Here is a 14,481-nt window from a genome sequence, read left to right as displayed (position 1 = left end):
CTCCCACTCACGTACAGACATGGACAGTCCAGCCCCCCAACTCCAGTACAAGCCCCCAGCTTCCAGTTTCCAGGCTATGGCCATCAGGCTTCAACCCGAACGACTGTCAGGCTCCTACCTTCAATACTGACCCCCGGACTAGCCAATGACAGGACCCCGAACTCCAGGCTCAAACTCAAGACGTCCAAACTAATCTGCCCTTGTGCCTCCTGCTGAACTGGGCTCCTGGTTGAAGCCTGGATTGCAGATGTCCTTTGTCACTTAACCGTATCATTGGCTTTCAAACACAGAGCGAAGGCCTGAACTGTGGATGACTTTTATCACCCATCGACATTGTTGGACTTTGAACACGGAGCAGGAGCCCGGATTGCAGGTGTCCTTCATCACTCATCCACATCACTGGATTTCAAACACAAAACACGGAGCAGAGATCTGACCTCTAATTCCTCCACATCCCTGTCCCTAAACCTTAATCCAATCTCTAATTTCCCCAAGTCACTGTTCCTAAACCCTGACTTGACTCCTAACTCTGCTCTCTGTCCACAAAACCATTCCTAAAAATTTAATAAACAACTAAGTCAGAGCCACAGTCTCAATAGAGGCAGCAGCTTGGCACCATCTTGGAAAAGAAAAAGTCCCTGCCCACGATTACTGTACTTCTCAAGATGAAACACAGCAAGGCTGGTAGCAGTCATGTCTTACTACATCAGAGAATTTACTTAGGAATTCTTTTCACAATATTTGAACCGAATACTCACAACTAGTTCCAAATGACCATTTGATCCATCACTGTCCTCCAGCACAGAAGCACCAAACCCCAATTCCTTTATTAACTCAGCGATGTCTGGGGGGTTTATGATGGCTGAGTTGTACCTCACTTCTGCTTTCCCAGCCATTAAAGCAACCAGCACAGAATATATACCTTGTAAGGAACAAAAGTGCAAAATGAAAGTCAGTCAAGATGCTGTATGGACTTGTGGATTTCAAAAGTAACTTCAAAATGGACAATACCACCGTCAAAACATTGACTTCGAAACATGAATTTAACACCAGGGAGTTCATAACTGAGGCCTCTAAGAAAGATGCAAGAGGTCAAGAAAGCCAACTTTAGTTAAGTTACTTGATGCCAGACAAATAAATCACAGAAGCAAAAACTTATAAATAAGCTGTTTAGTCCATACCAAAAAAGAAAATTTATATCAGATAATTCCACATCCCAGATCTTGATATATGTGCATAGGATATATAGCATATATGAACATTTGGGAACCATTGCCTAATTACGGAGAGCCATTATAGCTTTGTGCGTGGCAGGTTGTGCTTTGTCAAATTGATTGAGCTTTTCAACAAGGCGACGAGAGAGATTGATGAGGGTAGGGTAGTGGATGTTGTCTACTCAAGTCCCTCATGGAAAGCTAATTCAGAAGATTAAGGTGCATGAATTGGTTGTTCAGATTCAGAACTGGCTTGTGCATAGAAGACAGATGGTAGTGGTTAAAAGGACTTATTTGAGCTAGTGGCTTGTAATTAGTGGAGTTGCGCTGGGGCCTCGCCGTTTGTGATGTATATAAATGACCAGGATGAAAATGTAACTGGGTGGGTTAGTAAATTTCCTGATGATACCAAGATTGGTGGAGGTGTGGATAATGTTGAAGCCAGGCAAAGAATACGGCGTGACATAGATCAGTTGCAAATATGGGCAGAGAAATAGGAGGTGGAATTTAACCCAGATAATTGTGAGGTGTTGCACCTTAATAGCGCAAATGTAAGGAGACAGTACACTGTTAAAGGCTAGATCCTAAACAGTGTTGCTGAGCAGAGAGATCTTGGGATCCAAGTTCATAGCTCCTTGAAAGTGACTGCACAGGTCAATAAGGTGGCTAAGAAGCTTTATGGAATGCTTGCTTGCATTGAGTTCAAAAGTCAGGAGGTTATGTTGCAACACTGGTTAAACCACTCCTGGAACATTGTGTCTAGTTCTGGTCACCCCATTACAGGAAGGATGTTGAGGCTTTGGAGAGGATGCGGAAGAGGTTTACCAGGAGGCTGCCCGGTTTAGAGGGCATGTGCTATCATGTGAATTGAACTGACTTTATTACTTACATCCTTCATATACATGATGTATAAAAATCTTTACAATACATTTTCGTCTAAATATGCAATTGATAGTAATTTATAACTAATAGTATGTACAACAGGATAGTCAATATAACATAGAAGTACAGTTGTATCAGCATGAGTTTATCAGTCGGATGGCCTGGTGGAAGAAGCTGTCCTGGAGCCTGTTGGTCCTGGCTTTTATGCTCCAGTACCATGTCCCGGAAGCGGAAGCTGGATAAACTTGGATTGCTTTCTCTGGATTGTTTATAAGACTATGAGAGGCATAGATAGAATGGACAGAGTATCTGTTTCCCACGGCTGAAATTTTCAATACCAGAGGGCATGCATAAGATGAGAGGAGATAGGTTCAAGGGGGATGTGAGGGGTAAATTTTTTTAATCAGAGAGTCATGGATGTCTGGAATGCACAGCCTGGTATAGTGGCAGAGGCAAATTGTTACAGGCTTTTAAGATACATTTGGATAGGCACACGTTTGTAAGGAAGATGGAGGGATAGGGACATGGTATAGGTAGCAGGGCTTAGTGTTGGGGAGTTTTTGATTTGCTTTGTAGCTGGTTCAGCACAACACTGTGGGCCAAATGGCCTGTTCCTGTGCTGTACTCATCTATGTTCTATGTTCTTGGTCCACAGAAAGATCACCTGCATATCTGTGAAGGCGGGTTATTTGTAAATTAGATACTGTGATTTCAACATAGCTTTCAAAAGAACTTAATTTTAAATATGTGTCAGTGGCGAAAGTGGTGTTCAATACTTATCTCTAAGTAACAAAAGAAGTCTGCTTTGATTTTTTTGTTGAATAGTTTTAATAACTAACAAGCCACTTCAGAATTAAGTCAAGCATGTTGTTGAACTATTTCCCGGAGGGAAAAATGTGAACAATGGCCTTTCCTTTACAAATGTTGACAATTTCACAATATTAGTACCAATCTTCAGAATATTTATTTTTGAAATACAGCAAGGAACAGGGCCTTCCGGCACTTCAAACAGCGCTGCCCAGCAATCCTCCAATTTAATCCTAGCCTAAGCACAAGACAATTTAAACAGACCAATTAACCTACCACCTGGTACATCTTTGGACTGTGGGAGGAAACTGTTGTACCTGGAGGAAACCAACATGGTCATGGAGCGAATTTATAGCTCCTTGCAGGCACCAGCAGGAAATGAACATAGGTCACTGGTATTGCAAAACAGTGTGCTAACCACTACGCTACTGCGCCGCCTCTAATTTTAAAATGACATTATATTCCCAGATCGTCACGGTGTGATTGAACACATGTTCATTGGATGAATAGTCTAGATCACTGAGTTAGTGACTTACAGGGAATTGCAGAGGAATGAGAGAGGAGCTGGCCAAAATTGATTGGAAAAGAACACTGACAGGACTGACAGCACAGCAACAATGGCTGAATTTCTGGAAGCAATTTGGAAGCCGTAGGATATACACATCTTCAAGAAGAAGTAGCATTCTAAAGGCAGGATGACACAGCTGTGGCTCACAAGACGTCGTCAAGTCAAAGCCAACATGAAAGCCAAAAAGGGAGTATATAATAAAGCAAAAATTAGTAGGAAGTTAGAGGATTGGGAAGCTTTTAAAAGCAAACAGAAGGCAACTAGAAAGCTATGAAGAAAGAAAAGATGGAATATGAAGTTAAGCTAGCCAATAATATTAAAGAGAATACCAAATGTTTCTTCAGATACGTAAAGTGTAAAAGAGAGGTGAGAGTAGATATCGGTCCACTGTAAAATGATGCTGGAGAGGAAGTAATGGGGGACAAGGAAATAGGGATGAAACGAATAAGTATTTTGCATCATTCTTCACTGTGGAAGACATGAACAGTAAGCTGCAAGTTCAAGAGTGTCAGGGAGCAGATGTGTGTGAGGTTGTCATTATTAGGGAGGACCTTCTTGGGAAACTGAAAGGTCTGAAGGTAGATAAGCCACCTAGACCAGATGGTATACACCTCAGGGTTCTGAAAAAGGTGGCTGAAGAGATAGTGGAGGCATTAGTAATGATCTTTAGACCATAAGACATAGGAGCAGATTTAAGCCATTCAGCCCACAATGAATCAATTGATTCTGGCATAGTTCCTGGAGAATGGAAAATAGCAAATTTCAGTCTTCTCTTCCAGAAAGGAGAGAGGCAGAAGAAAGGAAATTATAGGCTACTTAGTCTGACCTCCGTGGTTGGGAAGATGTTGGAGTCAATTGTTCAGGATGTAGTTTCAGTGTATTTGGAGTCTCATGATAAAACAGGCCATAGTCTGCATGGTTTCCTTAACCTGAGAATGCTTAACAAATTAAGAGCCCAAGGTATTACAGGAAAGATACTAGCATGGATAAAGCATTGGCAGGAGGCCAAGAGTGGGAATAAAAGGGAGCCTTTTTTGGTTGGCTGCCGGTGATTAGTGGTGTTCCAGAGGGATCTGGGTTGGGACCTCTTCTTTTTAAGTTATATGTCAATGATTTGGATGACGGAATTCATAGCTTTGTGGCCAAGTTTGCAAACAATATGAAGATAGGTGGAGAGGTAGGTAGTTTTGAGGAAGTAAAGAGACTACAGAAGGAGTTAGACAGATTAGGAGAATGGGCAAAGAAGTGGCAGATGGAGTACAGTGTCGGGAAGTGTATGCGTTATCTGAGGTGCAAGGGGACTTGGGAGTCCTTGTACAGGATTCCCTAATGGTCAATTTGTACGTTGAGTCAGTGGTGAGGAACGCAAATGCAATGTTAAGGCTTTATAAGACAGTGATGAGGCCTCACTTGGAGAATTGAGAGTAGTTTTGGGCCCATTATCTTAGAACGGATGTGCTAACATTGGAGAGTATTTGAAGGAAGTTCACAAAAGTTATTCCAGGATTGAACAGCTTGTCATATGAAAAGCGTTTGAGTCAGCAGGATAGGTTACTTTCACTATCATATATTTTAATCACCAGAGGAAATGTAACAACATTATCAGTATCCTGTTTTTAATAACTTAAGAGATACAAATAAAAATCACTGCACTCAATGCTATAGTTACACAAATATAGTTTCATAAAGTCTAGAGGACAGGACAATGAGTCATAAGTACATTAAAAAAAAGACAAAACATGAGAAAAATGCAGAACACAAGAGATCCTGCAATGCTGGAAATCTAGAAGATGCTGGGCGAATGCAGCATCTATGGAGAGGAATAGACCAGTCGATGTTTCAAGCCAAAATTCTTCATTAGTCCTGATATCCTGAGTTTGTCCAGGATATACATATTCAACTTCATAAACGTTTATATATAATGTATCAATAGGAAATTATTAAGTCAAGGTCTGGCAATAGATCTATATAGGGTAGTGCTAAATAGAGGACTGGTATCCTGGAAAGAGAAAAGACTTGATTTTTCCAGAACAGCAATTTTAGTTAGAAAATTCATGGCCTGCTGTGTGGAACATTCCAGGCTGTAAATGAATCTTGGATTAGCGGTTTCGTATGCAGACAGTTGAAAGTTATGAGCGGTCTGATTCTGAAATCATGATTCTCCATGAAAATTAGATTTATTAGATCTGGAATACTGAAGGAGAGATGAATGGGGCCACAAGTGGCTGCATCTCTTCTGAAACTACCATAAAATACTTGTCTGAAAAATGCACATCAAAATAAAGAGCTGGAGAGTGAGCATAAAGGTCACAATTTTTACTGCTAACATGGTATGAAAAATCTAGAAATACATACAGTCCATACACCAAAGTATTTTAGGTGGAATAGAGAGATGGATGAACATGAGTAAATTGTATGCAGTTCTACAATTAATACAACATTATGAGTTCAAATTCAAATTTAATTGTCATTCAACCATGCACATAACAACTAAACGAAATAGCATTCCTCCAAATCCAAGGTGCAAAATACAGTACATACAGTCACACTCAGCACATATAGTTACGATAGCAGAAACAGTCATAAAAAAATCATAATAATAGTAGCCCAGGTCCCTGAGTGGCCTGAAAATCGATGGTACATGGGATGTTGTCCCAGAGCTACGTTTCTGCAAGAGTGCAGCAGTTCCTCAGCAAGTGCTACTGCAGCCGCAGACAAACACAATCCAACTTGTCTTCCACCGAGCGAATGCTGGGCGGCAGGACTGATGGGAGGAGCCAGACCCCAACCCAGCATGTACTCCAGCACACCCGCTGCACCTCTGCTCTCTCCCACACTGCCTCTGGTGTCTCCTCCTCTGGGCGGCTGCAACAGGCGATGCCGCGGCTTGAGGACCTGATCCACACAATAACCAAGGCCATACAGCTCGCCTGCCATCGGTCTCACCAGTGAACCAATGAACTGGACTTGCAGAATTTACATTACCAATGCCCAGTCACACTGAGTGAATGGATGGCATAGTGATGGTGTAGAACGTATAAATTGACTGCACATTCCTTTAAGACAAACACAAACAATGCCCTCAGTGATGGGTTGCAAATCAGCATTCATCCATCAGTTAAAAATTAGACCTACAAAATTATCTCAAGATAGTTGCAGTTCAAATAGGAATGATGAAAATTTTTAAAAACTGACAGCTATAATTTAATCAAGCATCTCAAAAGAACGCCAAATGAAACTTAGGTGACTTCTGGATGTAAAGTACAATCCCATTCAAAGTAAGAAATGTTTCTTTTTCCTTTTATTTGATTTGTACTAAAGTAGAAATAAATTTAATAAAATCATTAAATAGATTGGTTCTGGTCAGATCAGGAAGGAAGGCATTGTGCCCAAAAGAGCAGGTCTTACAACAAAATTCAGAAGATTGATTGATATTTTTTTTTAAAGTGTAGATTAGAGAAGGAAATAAAAATAAAAAATAGAACTGGTTGTTATAGGTTACAGAGAAAGAATAAATTTAAGTTTGAGCTGGGAAGTGGCGGATGGTGACAAGATACAAAACTGGAAAGAGCATACAACAAAAGCTTCGAATTACAGGAAGCAGGGAAATAAACCGTACCAGCAATAGTATGAATGAGAGGCGAGTTGGTGAGAGCAGACACACAACCTTGGCCAACACTGCATTACACATGTCATGCAGTTATAAAAAGAGCAATGTTCATAGTTGAAGTAATAGTTATGATTTTACAGGTCAGCTGGTATCGGAAACAGAAATGTTCTATTCTTCCAAACAAAAATGTTGGCTTATTGCATCAAATGGCAAATGTTGCAAACAAAACAATTTATAACAAGCTTTACATCTTACATAGTTTTATGCAGTAGATCATTCTACCAAGTTCTATTGGGAATTAATTGGAACAAACAGCAATATAAACAGGAATTGAATTGACTTTATTTCTAACATCGTTTGCATGCATGAATAAAAATCTTTATGTTACGTCTCTGTCAATGTGCAATATATAGTAACTTGTAATAAATAGTACATATAACAGGACAGTTAATATAGCATAGAAATACAATTGTATCGGCATGAATTAATCAGTCTGATGGCCTGGTGGAAGAACCTGTCCCGGAGCCTGTTGGTCCTGGCTTTTATGCTGCGGTACCATTTCCCAGATGGTAGCAGCTGGTACAGTTTGTGGTTGGGGTAACTTGGGTCCCCAATGATCCTTTGTGCCCTTTTTACGCACCTGTCTCTGTAAATGTCCAGAATAGTGGGAAGTTCACATCTACAGATGTGCTGGGCTGTCCGCACCACTCCTTGTAGAGTCCTGTGATTGAGGGAAGTACAGTTCCCACACCAGGCAGTGTTGCAGCCAGTCAGGATGCTCTCAATTGTGCCTTTGTAGAAAGTCCTTAGAATTTGGGGACTCATGCCAAACATCTTCAACCGTCTGAGGTGAAAGAGGTGCTGTTGTGCTTTTTTCACCACACAGCTGATATGTACAGACCATGTGAGGTCCTCTGTGATGTGTATGCTCAGGAACTTAAAACTGTTCACCCTCTCAACCCCAGATCCATTGTTGTCAATAGGAGTTAGCCTGTCTCCATTCCTCCTGTAGTCCGCAATCAGCTCCATGGTTTTCGTGACTTTGAGGGAGAGGTTGTTCTCTCGACACCACTGTGCCAGGGTGTTGACTTCTTCTCTGTAGGTTGATTCGTTATTATTTGAGATAAGGCAATCAATGTAGTATCATCTGCAAATTTAATTAGCAGATTGGAGCTATGGGTGGTGGCACAGTCATGGGTACACAGAGAGTAAAGGAGGGAACACAGCCCTGAGGGGCTCCTGTGTTGAGGGTGAGGGAACCCACTCAACACCTGCTGGTGATCTGACAGGAAGTCCAGTATCCAGCTGCACAAAACAGGGTGAAGGCCACAGTTTCTGAGCTCCTTGTCAAGCCTGGAGGGAATTATGGTGTTGTATGCTAAACTGTAGTCCAGAACAGCATTCTCACGTAAGCATCCTTCTCCTCGAGATGTACAAGGATGGTAGAGCTGTGGCTATTGCGTCATCTGTCGATCAGTTGTGTTGGTAGGCGAATTGTAGGGGGTCCAGTGTGAGTGGTAGTGTGGTGACCCACTTTCTAGCACACACGAACCGGCTCACGAAACAGTGCGTGCTGGCAGAGAGGCCGGCCCCAAAAAGGGTGCCAGGCTATCTTCATCAGCAGGGGGAAAATCCCACGCGCGGAAAGGGTCTGCGCATAGCTCACAGCAGTCCCGCCCAAGGAGGGCGGGAACGGGAAGGCTTTAAAGTTTGAATAAATCTCTTTTATTACAACTCCAACTCACTGACTGCATGTCGTTATTCTAGCGCTGTGTGTAGCACACCACTACAGTAGCATGCTGCAGATATAGTCCTTGACCAGCCTCTCAAAGCATTTGCTTATTATTGAGGTGAGTGCAACAGGACAACAGTCTTACCTTGGTCTTTTCAGGTACAGGTGGATGTTTTGAAGCAGGAGGGCACTCTACACGGGGAGAGGTAGAGATTAAGAATGCCTGCAAACACACAAGCCAGTTGTGCCGTACATATCCTGAGTACCCACCCTGGATGCCGTCCAGTCCCGCGGGCTTGCGACTGTCCACTCGGTGAAAACACCTGCGTACTTCAGCCTCAGAGATGCAGGTTGCTTTGGTGGCTCTCTTCGGGGCCTCAGTGTTGGTGACATCGAACCGAGCGTAAAAATGAATTAGCTCATCTGGGAGAGAGGCAACGATGTTGGCAGCACTACTGCACTTAGCTTTGAAGTCTGCAATGGTGTGCAGACCTTACCATAAGCTGTGTGCGCTGTTGGTGGAGAGTTGTGTCTGGATCTTGTCTCTGTATTGTCATTTCGCTGCCTAGATGACTTTGATGAAATGGGACTGAAGAAGGATGTTGCTTATGTATGTTTAACGCACACTCCAGAGATCAGGAACAAATTTAGTGATTGGTGTTCAGTGCTGAGATACATCCTAGCATGTGCGGGGTAACCTGGATTATTGGGTCTTTCAATATTAGTCACACTCACCCAGACGACCCAATCAGGCCCCAGCTTGTGTCTCAGCAGCACCGGTCACCGGTCCACTGGCCACATCTCATGATCCATAGCCATCAGGAAGCACACTCAGCAAGCCCTGTGATGGTCCTGATGGCTCTTCTCCCACAATGTCAAGGAGAGAGTAGGCTCCTCAGAGAGAGCAGCCACCAAAACCTCTACACCATCCACCCGTCCTTAGCAGTGCTCTACCAACTCCTGGTATTTGGCCTTGTCAGTTCCACCATGACCACCTGCTTTGAGGATTCTGACAGAATGACCATGTCAAGCCTCAGTGATGATGATGTGATGAAGTCAGGGAACTTTAATTGCTTGCCAAGATCGACTCAGTTGCCAGTCAGACGCCGTGGTGAGCAAGCCTGCTGGTGATCTGGGCTGAGGCTATGGCTGATCTCCAGATTTGACAAAAGCTATGACTTTCCGGGTTGACAGAGGTGCTTACTGCTGTACTGGCTGAGATATATTCTGCCTCTGCCTTCAGCACCTAGTCATGGCACGAGTGGTGACAGCCTTCTCCCAGGGCTTTGGGCAGCGGCTGAGGATGTGTTCCAGGGTTCCCCTGCCAGGGCAGAGGACATGATGGTGTCTCACTTTTACCCCAAGCAAAAAGATTTGCTAGATTAAGCAAGACATTGTACACAGCCTGAACAATGAACTTGATAAGAGGTTCTGCCTGCCAGATCTTGGACCAGGAGATCCACCCTCCCGCCTTGTCCAAGCTCCCTTTTGCCCATTCCTACCATTTGAGTGGTGTGCACTTCCTTGACAGCTGCTCACACCTCTTCCTGGACAATTTTGTGTCTGTCCTTGCCCTGGGTCCTGTCAAAGCAGGTTGAAGGGAAGCTGCCCAGCCCCGCCTGACTAGACACCACTATCTCAATCAGATCTCTGTACCTCAGACGTGACTCAGCCATCTCCACTGCGTACTGGGCCTTCCATTTCCTGCCTATCTGGACCTCAATGCCTGTTGACGAGACTTTGGGGTCGCTGGAATCTCTGTTTAGCAACAATTTTCTTGTATAGGAAACTGTAAACTCCTCTTTCAGGCTATTGAAGGGAAGCTGCCATTTATTCCTCTTCTCGTACAGAACAATGCTGCTCAGGCTCCTTGGGAGGAGCCAGCCATCTTTGAAGATAGCCGGCATGGGTAGCTCATATACCAACAAGACCAAGAGGATTTGGGGGAGGATGCCATGTTGGTAGATGCAGGCCTTGAACTTGCCAGGTAGGCCTGACTTGTCCACACTGGTGAGCCAGATTTCTGACTCCTTGGTTGTCTTCTGGATGGCAGCCACATCTCTTAGGCTGCAAAGACCTTCCCCAGGCTCTTGATTTGTTTCTCAGAGATGGGTGGGATAGTAATACCATCCATAAGACCATATGACATAGGAGCAGAATTGGGCCATTCAGCCCATTGATTCAGCGCCACCATTCCATCATGGCCGATCCTAGATCCCACTCAACGTCATACACCTGCCATATCCTTTGATGCCCTGACCGATCAGGAAACTATCAACCTCTACCTTAAATATACCCACAGACTTGGCCTCCACCACAGTCTGTGGCAGAGCATTCCACAGATTCACTACTCTCTGACTAACAGAAATCCTCCTTACCTTTGTTCTAAAAGGTCAGCCTTCAGGGAGACCATCCAGGGAGAAATGAAACTTATCCATGAGTCTGCCTTTCTTTAGCACCAGAAACCTGGATTTCTCTGGCTTAAGGATCATTCTTGCCCATGCAGTGAGTCTCTCTAGCCCCTGGAGGATCCATATATGACTGGGACTGATATCGTTGTCACTGTGAGGTCATCCACGAAGGCTCTAATTGGGAGTTACCACACACCAGTCTTACACAGAGGGCCTCTACAATCTACTTTGGCTGCCTTAACCATAAGTTAAATTCTGTTTTAGATATTAAATTCACGGCATATAGAGAATCTAATAACATATTTATGTTATATTTATCAGGAATGTTGTACATACAGGGACCTTAATATTGTCAGTGATTCCTCCCAGTCTCTTAGATTCCGCACCCCCCCACCCCCCCATCAGGCAGGACGTACCTTAGCATTAGGACAAGAACTGTTAGGATGGGAAACAGCTTCTTCCCCTAGGACCAATGACTACTGACCTCCCTGCCACCACCAAGGTCTCATCACATATGAAGTGCCAGTTGCTTACTTTTCAACTTGTATCATGTCATATATGTACCTTATTATTTGTCAATTTGTTTTTGGTAATATTACTTTATGTGTTAAGTGTATGAGTTATGGGTACTGTGTTATGCACCTTGGTCTGAAGGAACATTATCTCATTTGGTGGTATACACGCCTATGGTTGAAAATGAACTTGATGTTTGTCAATAAAGAGAGATCTTCACATGCCCTTCATAAAAATGATCACTAAATATACATTAACTATAGGTCTTCTGATCAGATTCCTAGATTGGTCAATCCCAGCCAGGGCAGCAATTCATCAAATTATAGGTGACCATAGCAGCCTTTGCCATGGAAAAGAAAAACAAAACTTTATAAGTTGCTACTTGATCACTGCCCCGTTATTGCAGGTACTTACATTCTGAATGGAAAAAGGTGACGCACAGAGAACTTCAGACAAGAATATTAGGAAAGTGACAAACCAAACCACTAAACATCAGTTTTGAGTGTGAAATAATCAATAGGATTCACTGAAGATGCCAAAAGCATGCCTTCCCTCAAAGCAGAAGGGGAAAAAATCCTGTAAACATCTATAGAAGTTAGAAGACAAATTTTCTTACCATCTTCCTGTTTCAAATTCCTCTCGATGTTTGCCACACAGGATGCGCAGGTCATGCCAGTAACCTGAATAAAACATTTCTCTGGAGCCAGAGACCCTGTGTTCTGTGAAGTGATGCCCATCTCCTGGGATGGCAATTCTTCTTTGACTTTGGTTTCACATATCCCATTTCTTATTTTTTTGTCTTTGATGAACACTTTGGGCAAAACTTCTGTTTTTATCATTGCAGGTTCTGTGTTGCCTATAATCATATAATTTGCATTCCATTATCAGATACAGTAAATTAAGTCATAAGACATAGAAGCAGAATTAGACCATTCAGTTCATTAAGTCTGCTCTGTCATTTTATCATGGCTGATTAGTTATCTACCTCAAACCCATTCTCCTGCCTTCTCCCATAACCTTTGACACCCTTACTAATCAAGAACCTGTCAACCTCTGCTTTAAATACACCCAATGACTTGTCCTCCACAGCCACCTGTAGCAATAAATTCCACAGATTCACCACCCTCTGGCTATAGAATTGCATTAAAGTAATTAGTGTACGTGAATGCATTAAGACCAGCAATTTAGCAAGTTTCCTTTTGATACCAGAAATTTATTATCCATAGTGTTAATAAATCTAATATTTCAAAATCATATTCCAGAAGAGCTTCTGCATATCTCAACAATTACAGCAATCACCCGTGCTTTTCACTGGAGTTACTAATTTATCTGTTATAACTAGTCTGTCTGGAAATATACCAGACATCCACAAAAAGGTGGCAGTCATTTGCTTTCACTGTTTTTAAACCCAGCTAACAGAATAATTTACATATTTTCTTTTAGTATTTTCAAAAAGAGCTCCTAACATTCAACAGTGTCAATTAATACTTAAGCCTTGACACTGAGCACTTCTAATTAACTGATTGCAAGAGAATAGCACTATAACCACGCATATAATTTCCTCATATGATGTATCTAACTGCAATAGGAGCTGATGCATGGGGTTCATGACTGAGAACACTGGTTGTTTATTCTCTTCTCCTAATCCAAGAACAGTATGGTTACCTTAAGCATTGATTTGAACTCTGGCCAACATCGTCAATTTTCAAAGGTTGTATAGTAGCTCCCCTTCACAATCTACAGTGTTTACATTTACCAGTGAAATATTGTTTAAACTCTAATTGCATGTCCACTATAAATAAATAAACAGGCAAAATACTCCTTTATGATTTTGCAACTATTATTTTGTTTCAGACTTCAGACACATAATTTAAGAGGGTAATGTCAGTATTTTAGTGTTAGTGCATATATTGACTCCGTAAAATACAGCACAAGTTTCGTAACAAAAATGGACGAAGATCCAGAGGTCTGAATCGCTGATATGAAGTAGGATTTGAATCCTTCCATGACAGCCGGGGAACCGAAATTCAATCTAAAATTAAAAAGTTATTTATAGAAATGGCAACTATGAAATGACTGGATAATGATAAAATGCTAACTGGTTTACTCATCTCCATGAAGGAAGGAGATCTGCCATCACAAGGTGTGATTGACCTTCAACTAGATTCTAAATGGTTTAACCAGGAAAGCCTACAAACTGTAAATTAATAAATTAAAGGAAGGTTGGAACCAACCACAACAATAAACAAGAAATGGATGTAGTTGTGCCTCAGCTGATTACTCTGGACAACAAAAATTTTGCTTCCTGAATACTTTTGAGTGTATCTTATGGATTTTGGGCTGCTGATCATGAAAATCACCATGAAACTTCCCTATCGCTCAACATTTTTTTGAAATTGTCTATATTTGTCTCTTCAATTCAGAATTCAAGTCAGAATAACTAATGCCAAGATTAAGGAAGGCATTTCAGTTGGTCCACAAATCAAACAGGTCATCAACGACAGGCAATTCAAAGGACTTCTAATGGGACCATTGAAAATCATATGGAAGGCACCAAACTACGTGCAGCTGGTTGACAACATGCTTCAAGCATACAAAACTATGACGTGCAACTTGTCACTAAAGATTCATTTTCTACATTTCCATTTAGACTTCTTCCTTGCAAATCTTGGCACTGTTAGTGACGAGCATGGTGAAAGGTTTCACCAGGACATTGCAGTCACAGAGAAATGATGTCAGGACAA

The 14,481-nt window shown here is 42.2% G+C and overlaps 1 protein-coding gene across 3 annotated transcripts in view; it reads right to left on the bottom strand.

Annotated features, from left to right (window-relative positions):
• Positions 1-14,481, bottom strand: part of atp7a (ATPase copper transporting alpha) — a 104,121-nt gene that overhangs the window by 64,422 nt on the left and 25,218 nt on the right. For all 3 annotated transcript variants that reach the window (XM_072270866.1, XM_072270869.1, XM_072270868.1), the window contains 2 exons: positions 12,354-12,593; positions 759-922 (listed from right to left, as the gene is read on the bottom strand). In XM_072270866.1, coding sequence (XP_072126967.1) covers positions 759-922; positions 12,354-12,593 — 404 coding nt within the window. The remainder of the gene's footprint in view (positions 1-758; positions 923-12,353; positions 12,594-14,481) is intronic.

This window comes from Mobula birostris, chromosome 10 (genome assembly GCF_030028105.1).
Source record: "Mobula birostris isolate sMobBir1 chromosome 10, sMobBir1.hap1, whole genome shotgun sequence".
Classification (NCBI taxonomy): Eukaryota; Metazoa; Chordata; class Chondrichthyes; order Myliobatiformes; family Myliobatidae; genus Mobula; species Mobula birostris.
This window is presented reverse-complemented; position numbering and strand designations above follow the sequence as displayed.